This window comes from Meyerozyma guilliermondii, genomic scaffold, assembly GCF_000149425.1.
Source record: "Meyerozyma guilliermondii ATCC 6260 scaffold_3 genomic scaffold, whole genome shotgun sequence".
NCBI lineage: Eukaryota > Fungi > Ascomycota > Pichiomycetes > Serinales > Debaryomycetaceae > Meyerozyma > Meyerozyma guilliermondii.
The window spans coordinates 1,020,604-1,038,809 of record NW_001809798.1 but is presented as its reverse complement, the minus strand read 5'-3'; the positions used below and the strand labels follow the sequence as shown (position 1 = coordinate 1,038,809).

At 43.0% G+C, this 18,206-nt stretch overlaps 8 protein-coding genes across 8 annotated transcripts; 4 read left to right on the top strand and 4 right to left on the bottom strand. All coding sequences in view use genetic code 12, as the record gives it.

Moving 5' to 3' along the window:
• Positions 1–67: 67 nt before the first annotated feature.
• On the top strand, positions 68–1,333 carry MSS51 (Mss51p; the record flags this gene model as incomplete). Its single annotated transcript, XM_001485105.1, has 1 exon — positions 68–1,333. The coding sequence occupies one exon, from the start codon at positions 68–70 to the stop codon at positions 1,331–1,333; it is 1,266 nt and encodes a 421-aa protein (XP_001485155.2).
• Positions 1,334–1,435: 102 nt separating this feature from the next.
• FGR34 (Fgr34p) lies at positions 1,436–3,562 on the top strand (the record flags this gene model as incomplete). Its single annotated transcript, XM_001485104.1, has 1 exon — positions 1,436–3,562. The coding sequence occupies one exon, from the start codon at positions 1,436–1,438 to the stop codon at positions 3,560–3,562; it is 2,127 nt and encodes a 708-aa protein (XP_001485154.2).
• A 1,690-nt stretch (positions 3,563–5,252) lies between these two features.
• On the bottom strand, positions 5,253–9,542 carry PGUG_02882 (uncharacterized protein; the record flags this gene model as incomplete). Its single annotated transcript, XM_001485103.1, has 1 exon — positions 5,253–9,542. One exon carries the CDS (start codon positions 9,540–9,542, stop codon positions 5,253–5,255), a length of 4,290 nt encoding a protein of 1,429 aa, XP_001485153.2.
• Positions 9,543–9,685: 143 nt separating this feature from the next.
• On the bottom strand, positions 9,686–11,152 carry PGUG_02881 (uncharacterized protein; the record flags this gene model as incomplete). Its single annotated transcript, XM_001485102.1, has 1 exon — positions 9,686–11,152. The coding sequence occupies one exon, from the start codon at positions 11,150–11,152 to the stop codon at positions 9,686–9,688; it is 1,467 nt and encodes a 488-aa protein (XP_001485152.2).
• A 166-nt stretch (positions 11,153–11,318) lies between these two features.
• PGUG_02880 (uncharacterized protein) lies at positions 11,319–12,818 on the bottom strand (the record flags this gene model as incomplete). Its single annotated transcript, XM_001485101.1, has 1 exon — positions 11,319–12,818. One exon carries the CDS (start codon positions 12,816–12,818, stop codon positions 11,319–11,321), a length of 1,500 nt encoding a protein of 499 aa, XP_001485151.2.
• Positions 12,819–13,128: 310 nt separating this feature from the next.
• UBC4 (E2 ubiquitin-conjugating protein) lies at positions 13,129–13,972 on the bottom strand (the record flags this gene model as incomplete). The annotated part of the gene is made up of 2 exons (XM_001485100.1): positions 13,129–13,528; positions 13,929–13,972. 2 exons carry the CDS (start codon positions 13,970–13,972, stop codon positions 13,129–13,131), a joined length of 444 nt encoding a protein of 147 aa, XP_001485150.1.
• Positions 13,973–14,265: 293 nt separating this feature from the next.
• UGA3 (Uga3p) lies at positions 14,266–16,458 on the top strand (the record flags this gene model as incomplete). Its single annotated transcript, XM_001485099.1, has 1 exon — positions 14,266–16,458. The coding sequence occupies one exon, from the start codon at positions 14,266–14,268 to the stop codon at positions 16,456–16,458; it is 2,193 nt and encodes a 730-aa protein (XP_001485149.2).
• Positions 16,459–16,570: 112 nt separating this feature from the next.
• SIK1 (snoRNP complex protein) lies at positions 16,571–18,100 on the top strand (the record flags this gene model as incomplete). Its single annotated transcript, XM_001485098.1, has 1 exon — positions 16,571–18,100. The coding sequence occupies one exon, from the start codon at positions 16,571–16,573 to the stop codon at positions 18,098–18,100; it is 1,530 nt and encodes a 509-aa protein (XP_001485148.2).
• Between the last annotated feature and the right edge of the window lie 106 nt (positions 18,101–18,206).

Genomic DNA, 18,206 nt, shown 5'->3' with positions numbered 1-18,206 from the left:
GATGCATGGGTGCGAAATTTGTAGATTTGTGAAAAATCGTGCGTGAGCATTTTGTACGATAGTCGATATGGTAGTTTCACGGGTCACCCGACTTCGTTCTGTGAGAATAGAATCCAGGAGAAATGCCAGTTTCTTTAAGAAGCTCTTGTTTTTGGACGATTCTGATTCGAAAGATGCCAACACCAAATTTTACAAATGGGACGAATCTCCCTATGATGACATTCGTACCCGAGCAGCTTTCATCAGGACCAAGGCCCTATGTCCCGTGACCAAGAAGCCGGTAAACTTTGTGTGCCCCTACTCAGGCATCCCCACGCATCATTCGAAGGAGGCATGGGAACAGGATGAGGAATATCATAGCAAGAAAAAGTATGAGCTTTTGAAGAAGGTCAATTTGTACGAGCACGATTTGCGGTCGGGTCGTCAGTTCGATGAGTTTGTGTTTCCCGGCGAACAGGAGCACGATTTCACCATAAACATGTCTACTTGGGATACGTTTTTCTACACGAGAGATTTCAATCCGATGAATACCGAGTTCAACTTGGCGGCTGCCTCCAAGGTGTTGACATACCCCATTACGATGGCCTCGGTAATGACGCATTTCTCCCCATACAATTTGCAACCTCATGGACCAATAACACTTGAAGGACTTCGGTCTTTGTCTGCTTTACGGTACACTCTATACCCTCCCTATAAACAGACTAGAGACACTAGTGCCGTTCTGTTCAAAGAAAGACCATTGAGAATCTTCATATTGGGAGCTAAGATGGAGGCGATGTTGCCTGGCTACGTTTGGAAACAATTTGGCTACTTGTTTCCCGATTCTAAATTCGAAATCCACTTTATTGGACCCGAGTGCTACTTTAATCCTGATACTCGCTCGTTCACACCAACCTCAGAACCATACGGCAGGCCCCATGTCAAGAGATATGATGAGCAGCTTACCTTGCACTACCATACCAAATACTTTCACGAAGTTTACGATATGGGAGACCTCTTCCCATTTGACCCATACCTTGATATATTCTTTTTATTCCACCCTGGATTCCAAACTGCCAATAAGATCCACTGGGATCAGTCGCTCAAGGGTTTACTTGAGTCCAAGTGCGCGGTGTTCGTCACTGGGTACCACGAAGAAGATACTAGAAGAGAACTTCTGTACCTCCAGAACCACCCGCTCGCTGACGAAATCGATATTCTCATGAACCAATCCAAGAACATTTTCGGATCCACCAAACTTGATTTGGTAGACTCGAACCCCACGGAGACATTCCAAGCGAACAACGAAATGTTTGCTTTCAGAGGTAAGAGATACCATGCCATCAAAAAATAGTCCCTATATAAATCTTGTATATAAGCAGTGCACCTTATTTTACCCCATAGTTATATTTCGCACCTTACTGCCAAGTCAGACTTTCAAGTTGTTTTGCCACGAATGAATATTCCATTCACCCTTAAGCTTGCAGTAGAAGAAGTGAACCGTGGTGTTGCTCCGACCTTGGACATTGACAAGTACCTCGTTAGAATAACTCTTTCTCATACTATAGGTGACATCAAAGGAGTGATATGGCGACAGTCTGAAAATTACCGAATAAAACCAATATTTGTGAGCATTTTCTATGATAACAAGAAACTATACGATGAGCAGAAGCTTGGAGATGTCTTGAATACCTTCACAGAACCCCAAAGTGAAATTTATTTGAAAATGGTCATCGATTACCTGTTGTACAATCTGCCAGCTATTCCTGTTCGTGATCCACCAGAAGAGTTATTTGATATCTTGATTCAATTGGAGGATAATAGAGGAATAGAAAGTCAGATTCACATACGTGAGACCATTGATTGCACAATTGGAACCATCCAAGATTACATCTCTGAAGAGCGAAGTAAGAGCCTTGACACACCAAAAATGAACAGAGAATACTTTGGTTTGGTGCTCCAGTCCTCGGGGGATTATATTTGTGACAGCAGCAAGAAGTTGCGAGACGTGTTGGGACTCGATGTTGCACCACTTCTGCAAGTTGTATTCCGAGTTCGGTTCAATTTGTCTGAAGAAATATCATTTTGTCGGTTTCACATCAAAATCAACTCCGACGTACCCCAGCTCCAGCATTTTAACCTTATAGAAGTGAACAACAGAACCACAGTCGAGGAGTTGAAACAGCAACTCGTAGCGCAAATGGACGAGTCTTCGGTAAGACGAACGTTCATCGAGCAGATAGAGTTGTCGTACTCTGCGCATGTACTAGCCAACACCCCATCTATCAACCAATCCCGTTTATACGACGTCCTCAGCTTGGACCTGAACATACTCTATGAGCATGGCAACATAATAACGATGGACTTGAAAATAACTGACGAAGATGGAATCTTAAGCCGTCTGTTCTGGAACGATCTTCGGTCTTCTGAAAGATTCGAGTTCCTCCCGACAAGAACGACTGAAAACGAACCGAGCGAGACACAGCCAAACCAACCAACGGAAGCTCAGCCTCTTGCGGTGGAGCCCATGAAGATTGTGTTAGATACGGGAGAGGAATGGCAGTTGACGGGCGAATCGTATGAAATGATCAAGAAGACCCATGATTCTCGTGGCGAAAACATACATGGGGGATCATCTCTTCTTGTAAATCAATCTGACTTATCGTCAATGATGTACGACTTTTCATTGGAAGTTGACGGTATTCAGAAAAAGGTGCTGCTTAATACTTCACAATGTATCATAGTGAACAAAGGAGACCACCCTCCATACGTTCTTTTGAGTCCGGCAGGCATAGCTAGGTTGGACTCGGTTTTCCGTGATGATAATGGCAGTATGATACAACAAGTGAGGGTTCTACTCCATCCAGCGGAACAACACCGGCATCCTGCGGTGGTCCACGTTCAAAATGAACATCTCGGCGAAGTGGAAAACAATGCTAACCAAAACAGGCAGCAAGCTAGAATGATCTTCAATATCTACCCGCAACTTCGAAACCATATGAGAGGCACCGGACGCTGGGCATTAACGGTGTTGAGGTATGCGTTCATTTTACATTTGATAGGTATTGATATTCTCTTGCTCAAAATATGGCAAGAGGTATTTACCATTGGTGTTCTCGTGGGCACCATCTATGTCTTGTTCTTCTCAGGAACAAGAATCACCGACGCTTTGATCACATTATTACCAGAGAGAGAAAATGTGGCAGACCGTCGATACGACGAGGTGATTCTTGCCGGAATGATACAAGGTCTTCAGATCACAAATAGCATCCTAGACACCGGGCTCACGTTGGTGAAGAATGAACTCATCATGACTGCGGTTAAAAGAACGAGAGAGTTTGACTTGTTTATGAATCGAGTCGAAGGTAACGATACTTATGCCACTGCGATTGGAGAAACATTCACAAATTTATGGAAAGATGCATTGCTTTACACGCTCTCAAGTATCCCCAGGTTGCAATCCACCATTGAAGAGTCCATTGAGATTTGGCGACAGACGGAAATTGAAGATCTCGATACCGAAGTCAAGATGTTTCAAGAATTGATAATCACCATAATATCGATTTACGACAAGAAAAAATGATATTTCTAATGGCGAGCCCGCCCGCAATGTTTTGATAAGAGAAACAAGCATAGACTACGACCTGATCCCCCCGGCTGGAACCTTGGAAGAAACAGAAATTCGGTATCAGCAACTTCTTCAGTACTATATCAAAATGCAACCTGTATATGACAAGTTTGATAAGTGTGTTCGGCAAGGAGCCGTTTTGGAGGAAGGAAGAAGGTTACTAGACGATGAGGCTGAATCAGGAACGGTGGGATAGAGAACAATAGGGGTTGTGCTGGTTACTACTATTTTTCACCTGATGGTTAGAGCCGTTGCTCGCACGTGCATATTGTTCGCAGCAGTTTCAATATTGGCAGACCGTATCAGACGACAATGTATGGGTAAGCGGACCCGAGAAAAATTTTCTCCCATGGAGGAGAATCGAGCTGAATCATCGCTGCAAACACTGAATGACTTTGTCCCACATTGTTACCGGTCTGGGCTGATTGAGATCATGGCGCTCCGCGGTTGCCCCGCCCTTGGACAGTGATCCGCAATCAATCATGCTGGATTTGGCCTTTTTGATCCTCATTCAGCATGGAATGTAACCATCGGTACAGCTTGTTCCTTCCGTTTTAGGCGCCGGACTCCAAGGCGATACGCGATGTTCTGGCGCGGTGCATATGAAAATAGGCTAATTCGGCTGGATCTGCCGAAAGGGGAAGGCAACCTTCCTAATTGGGATGTGACAGTCGAATATGCATAGCAGTCGCTGGACGCAAAATTCTGTCTAGTCTAGGCTGTGTTGATACGGAAAATTATAAAAGGCTGAGCTCTTGCGGTCATTTTTTTTCTTCATCCTATCTTACCTTAGTCTTTCGCTTTTATCAACTATGCAATTCATCGCTATCGCCCTTTTCGCCGCTGCTGCTTCCGCTGCCACTGTCACTGAGGTTGACACCCAATCCACTTTGGTCACCGTCACCGACTGTGCTTCCACCGTCACTGACTGCCCAGCTCACTCCACTTCTGCTGCTCCAAACACCACTGCCCCAGCTAACGTGACCTCTTTCGAGGCTGGTGCTGCCAGAAACCAATACGCCGCTGCTGGTGCCGCCGCTTTGGCTGCCGGTGCTTTGTTGGCTTTGTAAGTTAGTTTACAAGTCTAAATAGTTAACATTGTACATTAGTGGTTTATTCACCATGAATATATTGGGTAGAAATTATATTTTGTAGCGCGAACTTAACTAATTTATGAAAGATGAGTCAAAAGCGATCCATGCGGCGGTTTACCAAGTAGTTAGTACGATTCCGTATGGACGTGTGACTAGCTATGGTATGTACTATGTTTGTATAGCGTAGAATTTGCCCTAACCACAGGCCATATAGCGCTTCTTTTAGGTAAACCTCAAAATTCCCGCCAAGTTGGTTCGGCAATGAAAAATTGTCGAGTTATAATTGAGTTGCTAAACCTGGAAGCTGGCCCAGAGGAACAAATTGACGTGGGAACTTTACCTTGGTGGAGAGTGGTACTGAGTGCTGGAAAAAATTTCTCCTAGAGAAAATTCAAGCAGTGAGTATTTGCAGGCAGAAAAGTTGAAGCAAGAAGGTGTAGCAGTACTGAAGGGACATTCAGTAGACATCGATGAGTATGGATGGTTTCCAGACGAGGTGGATTTGTAGGGACCCATGGGGAACATCTATTAGTTTATGTAGTGATGTATAATCATTTCTTGGATTGGTTTTTCTTTCTTCTTGGTTTGCCATTATGAGGCGGTGGATTTTGCTGGCGCTGAATTCTCTCTGCTTCCTCCTGCCACCACTTTTCAAACATCTGTTCCTGCTGAATATCTTGGAGCGATCTCTTTTCCATGTCGTTTGCCTTTGCGGCTTCGATTCTCAGCGACTCTTGAAGCATAATGCTCGTCAACGATGGTGTTCTTCCGTTACTAGTTGGTGATGAGGTAGTCAGTGACCAGCTACTACTTCCAAGAATAGGTAAAGTTTCTAGGGGCAGGCTTTTCCCTGGTTGTGTTGCTGAATTCGTCGCTTCACTTTTCCACGGCCCAGAAACACTTCTGCTCTCCTCTGACTTGACTGAGTTCGAAGACGTTCCTACTTGATGTTGCATTCTTCTTTCCTTCTGAGAGGGACGCTGGCCAAATTTGAATTTGACAGAGGCGTTCTTCTTAGTAGAAACATCTTGGGTCTTTTCCCACTTTTCTCCGAGAACCGGCTGGAAGCCTAATGTGGTTGGAGCTGGTGGACCTGTGCTTTTAATTTCTTTAGACTGTGAATTTGATGTGGATGGTTTAGGGCTCGTCAAATTAGCACTAGCATTTCTCACTGCTGATTGCGATAAGGATGTCGAAGACAGATTCAAAGATTGCACAGCTGACACAGAAGGTGAGTCTGTAGGACTGACACTAGAGGGAGAAGCAGGCTTTATGCGACTCAGACTCTTTTGACGTCTTCTCGAAACAGGCTCGAAATCCTGATCATCTTCTTCAATAGCTGACTCGCTATATTTGGACTCGTTAGTCTGCAGCTTAGTATCACTCGACCGACGTAACTTGGCCATTTCTTCATGGAGCTCAAGCAAAGCTGAGTTTTTTCTTGAAGTTGACTTCCTCGACAGCCTACGCTTGTCGGAAGTTTTTACCTTGGGAAGATATTTTTCATCCACCAATGGTGTGAATGAGGTTCTTCCAGCCTTCATGAACTTGGGATCATGTTCTTCTGCCATTGAGAAGACAAAGTCTTTGACAAACTGACCTGAACTTTCTTGCATCCAATTGTACTCTAAAGCTGGGTTGATCTCCTTTTTTACATTCGCAAAGTCGGCCACCTTACAGTGGTGGAAAAAGAGGATGTGCTTCTCAAGCTTCGATAAGACATCTAAAGTGAGGTCCTGGAAGGAGTTGTCAAGTAAATACATCTCCAAATTATTGTAGATATACCACGAACATGCCATAAAGAGTTTCTTAGCATTTGAACTTTCAGCAAATTTGAGTAGCGTCAATGCATTTTGCAAGTCAATAAGATCCTTGATGGCTAGCTGGCCAATAGCCTTGAGTTCTAGTAATAACAATTCGTCGGCAATCTCGATAATTTCCATAACAAAGTTGATGAAATCTTCATGAAGATGGGTAGTTTCTGATTCAAACTCATCAAAGAGATTAAGATCATTTACTCCGTAAATGTGACGCAAAATCACGTCAAAGTGTCTCTTGGTTATTCCCTCCAAGCTCAAGGTTTTGGTTCCATTCCACGAATCGGATAATACCGTCTCAAAATACGCAGATCTTGAAGATAAAAGAGAAGGATGGCATACGGCTGAACCATCAGAGAGAACAATGGTAATCAAGTCAGAGTCGTCACTAATAGTTGTACTTTCTGTGAGCAGCCGAAGCTGAGCAATGGCCCTGGATTCATTGAGGTTTGTCATTTGAAAAGCACCAATCAACAGGAAAAAGTCTTTCTTGATGGCTAAGACCACTGCTGGACAATCGGAACGGTTTGGGAAGCTGTCCCATATAGAGACAATCTTTCCCGTGTATAGATAGTGAACAAAAATCAATAACGACTTTAGCTGCAATGATGAGTTGAATGTAAGTGAACACTCTTTCTCATTATATTGCCCATTTATGTTGCCCTCCACAACAATATCTCCGTCAGTTAAGCTCCGAAAAACTGGCGATCGAAGACAGAAAAGGTGCCTGTGGATGGGAATTGAGTGCTGGTAAGTATCTTTGGACAATTTGATAGTGAAATCTGAATGATTTGATTTCGCAATGCTCTGTGGTAGCCATTCATCATCATCAAGATTAGAAAGAAGCAGTTTATGAAGATTCTCTTGAGGTCTAAACTGGTCAAAGTCCCCATCAATGCTATCAGAACGAGAATCATAGGTATGAAATGGGTAGTAACGTTTGTAATAACGACTCTGGAGTATATCCGAATCCGGAAAACCATCATCTTCAGAATCGCCTATTGGCCCACCATGATCGTTGATAAACGTACTGACGCCCAAAAAGTGAGCGTAGTAGTGATTGCTCCACGAATTTCTGGTGTGGTCTGCCCCTAGAAGTTCTGCCTGTTTCCTAGTATCGGTAGTATCTATCATTGGACTCAAGTATTGTAAGTCATTGAGCATGCTATTCTTTGGTAATTCAAATGGTAGAACGTCGATGTCATCTCGCATGTATGCAAAGGATGTGAAATTATTGTCACACGAGACCTTTATGACTCGATTAATGTTGAAAACTTTCCGGAACTTGTTCTTTTTAACAGGAATAGGCAAACGAACGTCGTTCACTGAACCCCTTCTCTGAATGTTTTGTGAGCTCTTGATGAATGTTGAGCCGTTTCTAGTACACAAAATGACTGAACCATCCAGAGAGACATCCAAATCAACCACCTTCATATCTCGATCATATGATTTCCATAGAGTAGAATACTTGATATTTTTTAGCATATTGGAGTTTGTGGGGTCAATACTATAGCTCATGACGTCTCCATTATCCAAAACCAAGCAAACTAGTCGGTGACTCTTTGCACAAAGTTTGATTATATTGGGTTGCTTGGTGAGCTTTGTTGGTCTGAAGATGTCAAAATGTTTCTCCGATGTGATATTTACAGGCAACCTGGGGAGCTTAAAGTGCTGGTATTGTGTGAACACATGAATGTTATTATCCGTAGTGACCACAAATGTGCACAAAGGAGTTGCTTGGACAAGCTTGATTGTATCGCGAAGCGAAACTCTGTTGGGTGAGCACTGGATACTGCCACTGAAAGTTCCTTTAACGGTTTTTTTCGTAGGATCATGAGGAATACCCATCTGACCGGTATTCAAGCCCCAAAAGAAAAGACTGTTTTCAGACCAAGCTACTGAGCTCACTTCTGAGACAGCGAGACCCAAAATAGGTTCAAAGTTGCGCCTTAAGTCTCCTGCAACAGGTACTGGTGTAGGTTCGTAATCTTCGTTTGAGGAACTAAGACTCCTGATAGTACTAGAAGTCCCTAGTTGCCCAAAGGTGTTCAGTCCAAATGCATAGACACAATTATTATTGGCCAAAATCAACGAATGATTATCTGAAATAGCAAACTTTTCAACGCCCATAATAGACAGGCTAGCCAAGGGACCATTCGCTAAATCGTCAATGACTATAGGATTGAACCGATATGGGTTTTTGTGGTTTTCAGAGCCATGGTCAGACCGACCACGGCGAGTACCTAGTCCACTTGAGTATAGTCTCATATCAGTAGTAAGTACCAAGGTATAATTCTTTGAAATTCCAACCTGTTTGAATCTTGGGCGATGAAGTCTATCCCTAATAGTTGATCCACGTTTGGGAAAATCAAAGTGTTCAAATGGTACTTTACTAGGATTTGCGACTTCCGAAGTATCTCCAAGACCCAATGTATAATTTTTGTTAGAACCCAGCATATAAAGATCAGAACCTCCTCTAGCATCATCCCACCAAATGTGGTTGAAATCTATGTTCGATTTTCGTAGTCTAAATTGTTGAATTATTGGTGAGTTGGTGGTCCATTCAGATTGGATAACATACCTGTAAGTCAAGTGAAACCGATCATTATCGTCAATATAGCCAGGAATCCATATCAAGTCCTTGAGGTCGTTATCAAGAAGCTGGAAAGGAGTATATTTGTTTCTATCCTTGCATCGAACAAGGTCATACATCAAGGAATTGGGGACCATATAAGACCCGGTTTCTCGTCGTAAGTATTCCATAAGAACCTTAAAGCAAAGTATACGCTTGTGGAATATAGCGTAGTGTAGACAGTTCCAGCCATTTTCATAGTCAGTAAGTACGAGAACATCCTTGACATCGTTGTTTTTTAGTAAATGTCTCAAAAGATCATGGCGATTACAGAGTAGCAAAATATGCAAAATAGTGCGACCAAACACATCCCTTTTAACTAGATCTTGCTTTGAAAACTTCAGAAGTGTGGCCGTTAGCGACTGCCCGCACTGGTGGGAGTCTGGAGCCATATTCAGTACATTGATAGTGGGAGATATTCTGATCGATGTCTTCTACTGGCGCCGCGCTCACGTGGGAAATGGTGCAAAGAGGTCTACTTTAATACAACTTCGATCGTGATTTGAAATATATACCACATTCTCTGAATGCTCTATTAAGCTACCTCGGGTAAAAAGTAGCCAGAAGAAAGTGGCTTCTTCTTGGTTGAGGAAATCTTTCCTGTTGGTGGAAGTCTGGGGCGAACATTCCTCTGTTTCTGAGGAAGCTCTTCATCCTCTATAATGTACAATTCTTCGTCTGGTGGTAGTTCGGTAGATTCTCCTTTTTTCTTTTGTGATTTGACGTAATGAGACTTTGTTTTCTCCACTAGTTGCTGGTAAAATGGTTTTACTAGTTCGATTTGGTCATTGATGTCTGAAGCCGCTAGCTTGATTGGTGGAAGGTCTTCAAGGTCGCTATACTTATTTCTCTTCAATTCGTTTCCAGTACTAGAGTACGAGTTGTGCAATCTCGAATGAAGAAGGTAGATGGGAATCGACAGCGAGAGCATTTTGAACTCTTTGTCCAACCCAAGCTCTTTGAATCCAAAGAAATCATCACCCAAATCACTCGAGAAATCTCCCGTGATAAACTGCTCACTGTTGTCTTCAAAGCTCCGTTCATTGAAATTTTCCAATCCGGGCCGCAAGAGGTCCCGTAAGAAATTGGACAACTTTTGACGAAGATCTTTAAGCTTGGCTTGTTGCTTCAACACTCGTTCCTTGACAAAAGTATAAAGATCATCGGGTTTATTGACCCCATTTTCCACGAGAGAAACCAAGATTACCTCGGCGTTACTCAAGTGATTCAGAGACACCAGCTCACAGTGAGTTTTGACGGTTTTGATCAAATTGCTCATGTAACGAGCAGCCACCTGAGTCAAGGTATTGATTGCAAATGGCTGAGTGGTTTCAAACCCGGTTTGCATTGCAATCTTTGCAATATTACGTCGAAGAACAGGATATTGAATCAGCTCGTGAAATGGATCGTGGTTGGAAAGTTTCAGAATCGGATCAATATCAATCTCTTTGATAGTTTCGATCTCGGGCTGCTTCATTTGCGAGTGGTGAACAAACGACTGAGTCTGCATTTGTCTAACAAGAGAGATCTTGGAGCAAATCTTTCTTACTTCTTGTATCTCGGTGATTGTCTCGGTGTACACTTTGTTTAAGCCAGAGTCCTGGGATAAAGCAAATGCCGATTTGATACTATTTGCATCTGCTTCGGCGACTTCCAAGAACTTATCCACAAGTTCCTGCTCATATTTGTCTTGGTCTTCGGTGCTGACTCCACGATACTTGATGCCAGGCAAGCCACCAGCGACATCGTATTCCAAAATGTATGGTTCCTCGTTTTCCAACAAACTATTGGATTTCGAAACCGACTCATTTCCTGTCAAATAGTGGCTGAAATTATCCATTTCATTGGACTTTCGAAGAATAGCTGGGGCATCCAACCGGAGATGGTTCTCACTATCAAAGAGAGCAGCACGCTCGGAACAGTAGTTTGCTCTGGATTTTGCCGTAAGTAGACGCCAATCCTGGTCGCCTTCATTTTGGTTTTCGGTATTATCCACTTCCATATCAGAATCGCTCTCATTACCGTCAATTTGACGAGAAGTGTCGTCATTATTTTCTGCATCCGGTACGGGCGCTGGATCACTTTCAGCCTGAGGAACCGTCAGCGACGGTTGATTGTCATTAGTTTCCTGAACTTCCTCAGGAACATGTTCAGGATCCTCTACCGTTTCAACCTCTGGGGTCTCTTCGGCAACTGAGAGCCTCTGCCTCCTCTTTTATGGTATGTCGCTGAAGACCTTTTCCAGCACCAGCTCCAGATGAACCCTCAGGGTCTATTGAAGCTTCGCGATCATCCTCTTCCTTTTCAATTTCCAGCCGGTGCTTAATGGTGATATCTGGAATCGTAGGTATGAGCTTTTGGGTGCGCTTCTGCATGGCTATAGCATGGGCTCGCAAAAAGTGTTTGGGGTCTGCGTTATAAGTTAAGCAATTGCTCCAGATGAGCATTAGATCGTCGACAAACTCAGCTTTCGAATTATAGGAGAAACTTTTCAATTTCTTCATGACAGTATTCAAGTCCATTGGCTTTTTGATAATAAGACCATAGTTTGGGGCTTCTCTCTTGCTGACTTTGTTCAAAAATGGCGTTGAGTGTTCAGTATATCCTCGCAAGTCCAACACCACTCTCTCGCAAGCCTCATAAAGTTCTTCTTGCCCAACTCTTTCATCGTTAGCCCACTTGCTTCTGTTTTTGCGAACGTCCATGAAAAGCATTCGAAGCTCATGTTCATCTAAGGGAATTTGGTCTCTGTGACTTTGAATGGTATTGAGAAGGTTTCGTAACGAAGTGGTTCCAACTCCAAAAGAGGCCGGAGCGAGATTAGATTCACTTGCTGCTTGATTGGTTGACACTCCATTCTCGTCCGTTACTGGATCGTTATCCTTTTTGATAGCTTCTTCACTTTTAGAGTCTGAATCAAGCTGCTGATTAGATTTTTCCAACTTTCTCCTTTTGAAAAGCGTTTCTCGATCGTATTCAAACGTATGATATGCCTTGTTGAGCTCCTTTATGAGCTCAGACGGTACTTCTGCTACTGAATTTTCGTCGTCTTTTTTCGTGTCCTCTGCTAGTTCTTGGGCTGGCACCTTTATAACTGCTTTGTTGTCTGAATAGTTGGTTTCTGCCATTTCAACGTCTTCTTCCTGACCTTGAGCGGAGTCTTCTTGTTTCTCTTCTTCTTTGTCATCTTCATCATCGTCGTCGTAATCATCTTCCTCTTCTCGAACCGGCGCTGCGGGCTCTTCCTCCTCATTTTTGGTTTCCTCTGCAACATTTTCGTCCATTTTCAAGCCGTCAATAAGCTCAAAGTCATCAGTAACCTCCTCAAGTCCTTTATTAAGCATAGACTCACTCAGATAGTAAAAGTCAATGGCCTTTTCCCATAATAAGTATCGCACCTTCATGACAAGCTGAGTGACGAAATCTTCATCAAATTCGCCCAAATCCGCATCAGTTTCTGCCTCGGCAGTGTCCTCGACTTCAATGACAATTTTGCCTTCGAGAAAATGCTTCCATACATTCAAATCATTCGACTTGACAATGCGAGTCAATACCTTCAGCTGCGAATGGGTTAAGAATGTCAGAAAAAAATCTCTCTCTATCAATTGTTTTGTCAACTGTAGTAGAACAGCAGGATCGTTGTTTTGAAACGAAGCTAGTTTTTCCATATTGATCTTGTTTTAAGTTGAAAACTGGTGGTATGGGTGGTATTGGTGGTATATTATGTGACAATGGTTGAAGTGAAAAAAGATGATGATGTAATTATAGCTTATGGAGTAAGATCCCCTGGGTGTGATTGGGTTGGAAAGTCCGTGGAACAGATAAATTAGCAATTTTGGTGCTGCTAGTACGTGGATATAGTTACTACTATAATACTTAGTGATGTTCGGTTAACGCTCAGTCGTGCGCGAGCCGAGTGTCTACAAAATCTACAAGCCGTACCATGCAACTGTTTATATATGTATACGTATACAGGCCTTAAACAGCGTATTTCTTGGTCCATTCCTTAGCAGTGGCCTCATACTTTGCTCTATCTTGTTTGTAAATGTGAGCGATTTCTGGAACCAATGGATCATCGGGATTCGCATCGGTCAACAACGAACAGATGGACAACAATACCTTGGATATAGTTAAAGCTGGTGACCACTGATCCTTCAAGATATCCAAACAGATATTACCATTGGCGTTGATATTTGGGTGATAAATCTTGGTTGTAAATGCGATCTTTGGGGGCTTAAATGGATAATCAGTAGGGAAATGGATCGATAAGAAGAATACTCCTCCGGCATATGGCGAGTCTGGCGGACCCATAATCGAGGCTTGCCAGTGATATACGTCATCTCCGACTGGGCCGGCTGAACATGATGATGGGGGATCTCTGCAGTTAGTACAAACACAAGAATGGAAGTAAAAGTTTAATCGAGTAGAACGGACCAAGAGAAAGACATAGAAAGGAACAAGAATAGACAGTTGCTGGTATCGACTCTAGTTCAGGGCTGACGATGATCAATAACTCTCTTGCTCAGGACTTTGATCGGTGACAAATCAGTGATTCAGATCTGAAACATCCGCAAAACAAATTCAAGAATCACACTCGGTTTCCTCATATTTCTGGGCTTCCACAGTAACAACTCATCCCTGAATGTCCACTATTCGTCCATTAAGTCATTTCGTGCTTTCTTTCGCCGCCACTAAAAATTCCTCCTTTGTTCACCGATGACCAAAAGGTCTTTAACCACAAAAATGGCCCTTTCACAACTTGAATGAATCATACATACCTTCCCAAATCAGCTAACTCCTTGCTAATCCGCTTGAACGACATATTTATATATTACTTGAGTAACTTCAAGATTGTAATCTTGCGAGCGTAAAGAATGAAAACGGACGTGGCCCACACCAAGTGACGATTTCCTGCAGGATAGCAATTCCACCGGGTTCTACCGGATTCCACGTTTGGGGCAGAACCGACGGTGGTGGGGACCCTCTGAGTGCAGGAAAAAGGTGCACTGGTGTACCTCGGTTTGGTATCATCACGAGATCAGGTGCAGCAGGTGTGCCCCACTATCTATAAGGCGGCATTTGATTCTACAATTTTTGTGAGATTTTCGGCTCAAAATGCTCGTTACATTTGACACCAAAGTCAAAAAGAAGTCGAAACCAAAGTTTGCCGCTTCATCGACGAAAAAATCTCAGTTTCTGAGAGACAACTTCAATGTCATCGAAGACCCATTGGAGCTTCAAACTCTATTAAAGAGCAATAGGTCCAAGAACGGATGCTTAACGTGTAAAACCCGCAAGAAGAAGTGTACTGAAGAGAAACCAGCTTGTGCTAATTGTGTAAGGTTGAAACGAGAATGTATTTGGATCGATCCACTGACCATGACCCAGGAACAAATTGAAGCAAAGAAGAGAGACATTGAACAAAGCAAGAGTCGACACAAACGAAAGCAGCCCGAAGGTCCTCCTACTGAAAAACCACAAATTTCTGCAAAAAATGACACTTCTCCCAAAACATCTGCTAGCTTTCTTGAACTACAGTTTTCCACCACTCCACAAATTTCCACCACTCCACGGTTCACCATGGGCACACCATCTCCAAAGTTGAGCTACTCGCCAGCCCCCGATCTTCGAGCGTCACCGATTGAAGAAACGGAAGAACCACGAGAAATACTAGGACACCCATTGGTTTCTCTGTCTTCACAAGAACTGCTTCTGGCTTTCCATATGTATCATGTCGACTTTCCGCCCAAACAAGAGTCTCTGGAAGAGCCCCCAGTAGAAGAGTATCTGTCTCTGGAAACTCCTCTCGACATCCCGAATGCAACCGACCAGCTTGTCACCTATACCAAAGAACTCACATCCACCTCATTGTACGACTTTCTTCGAGATTTTGGGTACCAGACCAACGGAGACGGAATCAAACTGTCGGCACATCATACCCACGTAATCTCAGCTACATCCTCAGCTATATCTTTGCCCGAACTTTTGGAACAGGCAGGTTCTAAATTATCACCTTCACTTTTCGACCAGTTGGTAACTTCATTTGCACATAACGTTTCGACTCCACAACACAGTCCATCGGTGATTCCACTTTTGAACCAAGAGGGCTTCTACTTGTACGATTATTACCTCAATACCTTATCGCGAAAGGTATCCATTGCACCTTCTTCGCAAGATGAATCCAATTCTTACCAGAAAGTATTCTTACCTCTCGCTCACAAAGACGATGGTGTCCTTTACGCTATCTTGGCATGGTCTTGTTTTGACCTTAATGGCTCATGGACTCGGAAAGGAATGCAATATATTGAGGCTGCTCTCAAACATTTGGAAACTCATCATAGCGAAAATTTGGGCCGACATCGATCCAAGAGCAGAGATTCTCTCATATTCAAATTGGCATCGCTCTTAATCATGTGTAGCGCAGAAATTTGCCGAGGCGATGTGAAGAGATGGCCCTTATTTCTCTCTTGGGGCTCCAAGATTCTTTCGGAAAATGGAGGTATTTTTAACTTCAATAATGACAAGGAAGAGCGCTGGCTCATCACAGATTTTGCGTACCACGACTTGCTAGCAAGCTCGTTACGAGATCGTCATCCTTACTTCCCAACCCCAGATTATGCCAGATTTTTTAAGACCCTGGAGGCAGTTGGTCAAGGCGGACTCAATCCACTTTTGGGAATTTCAAAAATGTTGTACCCTATAATTGGTGATATTAACACATTAGCTTTCGAGAGTCGACGTGCAAGTAATCAGTTGCTGGACAGCTTTCAATCAGACATTGTGGACGTTGATGACGACTTGCGTAACCGGGTTATCTTGCCTGTCCAAGATGTGCTCATGAAATGTCGAAGACTTGATGCACAAATTGATGGAGCAAAACCCGAACCAGAAGATTTGGTGAATTTAACCGATGAGGAACTCGAACATCAACTCACGATTTTTGAAACTTTTCAATTGACTGCAAAATTATTTCTACGTCAAGCTGTATTGCGTTGCAGCCCACGACATTTGGAGAGTCAAGTGCTAACGGTTGATTTACTAAAATGCATTGATATCTTAATCGACACTCCAGCCCAGGCTTCCTTAGTGTTCCCAGTTTTCATGGCAGGAATCCATTCTATAACTGAAAAAGATCGCCAAAAAATGAAGGCTCGCATCGATCGATATATGCAAAGTTACGCAGTCACGAGTATAAGCAGAGTCACCACATTGATGGAACGGGTATGGGAACTCAATCCAAACGGCGATGCAGCTATGGACTGGTTCAAAACCCTTGAAGAATTTGAATGGGATTTGAACTTTTGCTAGCGGTTGCAACCTATAGCCATCAATGTGCGCTGATGTAAGCGTTCGCACATCCACACATCAGTATTTTCGATGAGATGAAAATTTCGCAGAAAATTTCTGAACCTCATCCGTAATGGCAGTCGACTATCTTCTCTTCGAAGAGGCAACTGGTTATGCCATCTTCAAGGTGCTTATTCAGCACGACGACATTGCCGTGAGACTACAAGAAGTCCAAGAAGCTGCCAATGACTTGAGTAAATTTTCCAAAATGATCGAGCTTGTCTCATTCGCTCCATTTAAGGGAGCCGCTCAAGCTTTGGAAAATGCCAACGATATCTCGGAAGGTTTGGTTTCTGACTACTTGAAGTCGGTGTTGGAGCTTAACTTGCCCAAGGGCTCTTCTAAGAACAAGGTTACTTTGGGTGTAAGTGACAAGAATTTGGGTCCATCCATCAAGGAGATCTTCCCATGGGTTGACTGTTTGTCCAACGAAATTGTCCAGGACTTTTTGAGAGCTATTAGAGTTCATGGCTCCAAGCTTTTCAAGGACTTGCAAGAAGGAGATATAGAAAGAGCTCAATTGGGATTGGGACATGCCTTCTCTAGAGCCAAGGTTAAATTTTCAGTTCAAAAGAATGACAACCATATCATTCAAGCTATTGCTTTATTGGACCAGTTGGATAAAGATATCAACACATTCTCTATGAGAGTCAAGGAATGGTACGGATGGCATTTTCCTGAGTTGGCTAAGATTGTTCCTGACAACTACTCTTATGCCAAGTTGAGTTTGTTCATTAAGGATAAGGCATCTTTGTCTGATGAAAGCTTGCATGATGTCGCTGCTATAGTAAACGATGATTCTGGCATTGCTCAGAGAATTATTGACAATGCCAGAATCTCCATGGGTCAAGATATCTCCGAACAAGATATGGACAATGTTTCAACTTTCGCTGCTCGTGTCGTTTCTTTGTCAGAGTACAGAGGCAGATTATACCTGTACTTGTCTGAAAAGATGAACACTGTTGCTCCCAACTTGTCGACATTGATAGGAGAAGTTGTAGGTGCCAGATTGATTTCTCATGCCGGTTCGTTAACCAACTTGTCTAAACAAGCTGCATCTACTGTGCAAATTTTGGGTGCTGAGAAGGCGTTGTTCAGAGCATTAAAGACCAAGGGTAACACTCCCAAGTATGGACTTATCTACCACTCTTCATTCATTGGAAAGGCGTCTGCGAAGAACAAAGGAAGAATATCGAGATACTTGGCCAATAAGTGTTCTATTGCATCAAGAATTGATAACTATTCTGATGAACCTTCGGTTGCTTTTGGACAAATTTTAAAGAAGCAAGTTGAACAGAGATTGAACTTTTACGACACTGGTGCTGCACCAATGAAGAATTCTGATGCCATCAAGGAAGCTTTGGAGTTGTCTGGTTCCGACATAGTAGATGTTGTCATGGAGAGTGATGATGAGACCGAGTCTAAGAAAGATAAGAAGGAGAAGAAGGAGAAGAAGGAGAAGAAGGACAAGTCTGACAAGAAGGACAAGAAGGAAAAGAAGGAGAAGAAGGAAAAGAAGGAAAAGAAAGAAAAGAAAGAGAAGAAGCGTAAAGCTGAAGACGAAGAATCACCAAAGAAGAAGAAGAAGAAGTCGAAGGATTAAGTTTTTTTCGATATCAATGTTGTTGGGAACTCCCCTTGTAAAGTATTAATGCATGTCACAGTCTACTTTGGTGTATCAAAACAGATCTAATTCAAAGCTTCTCTAG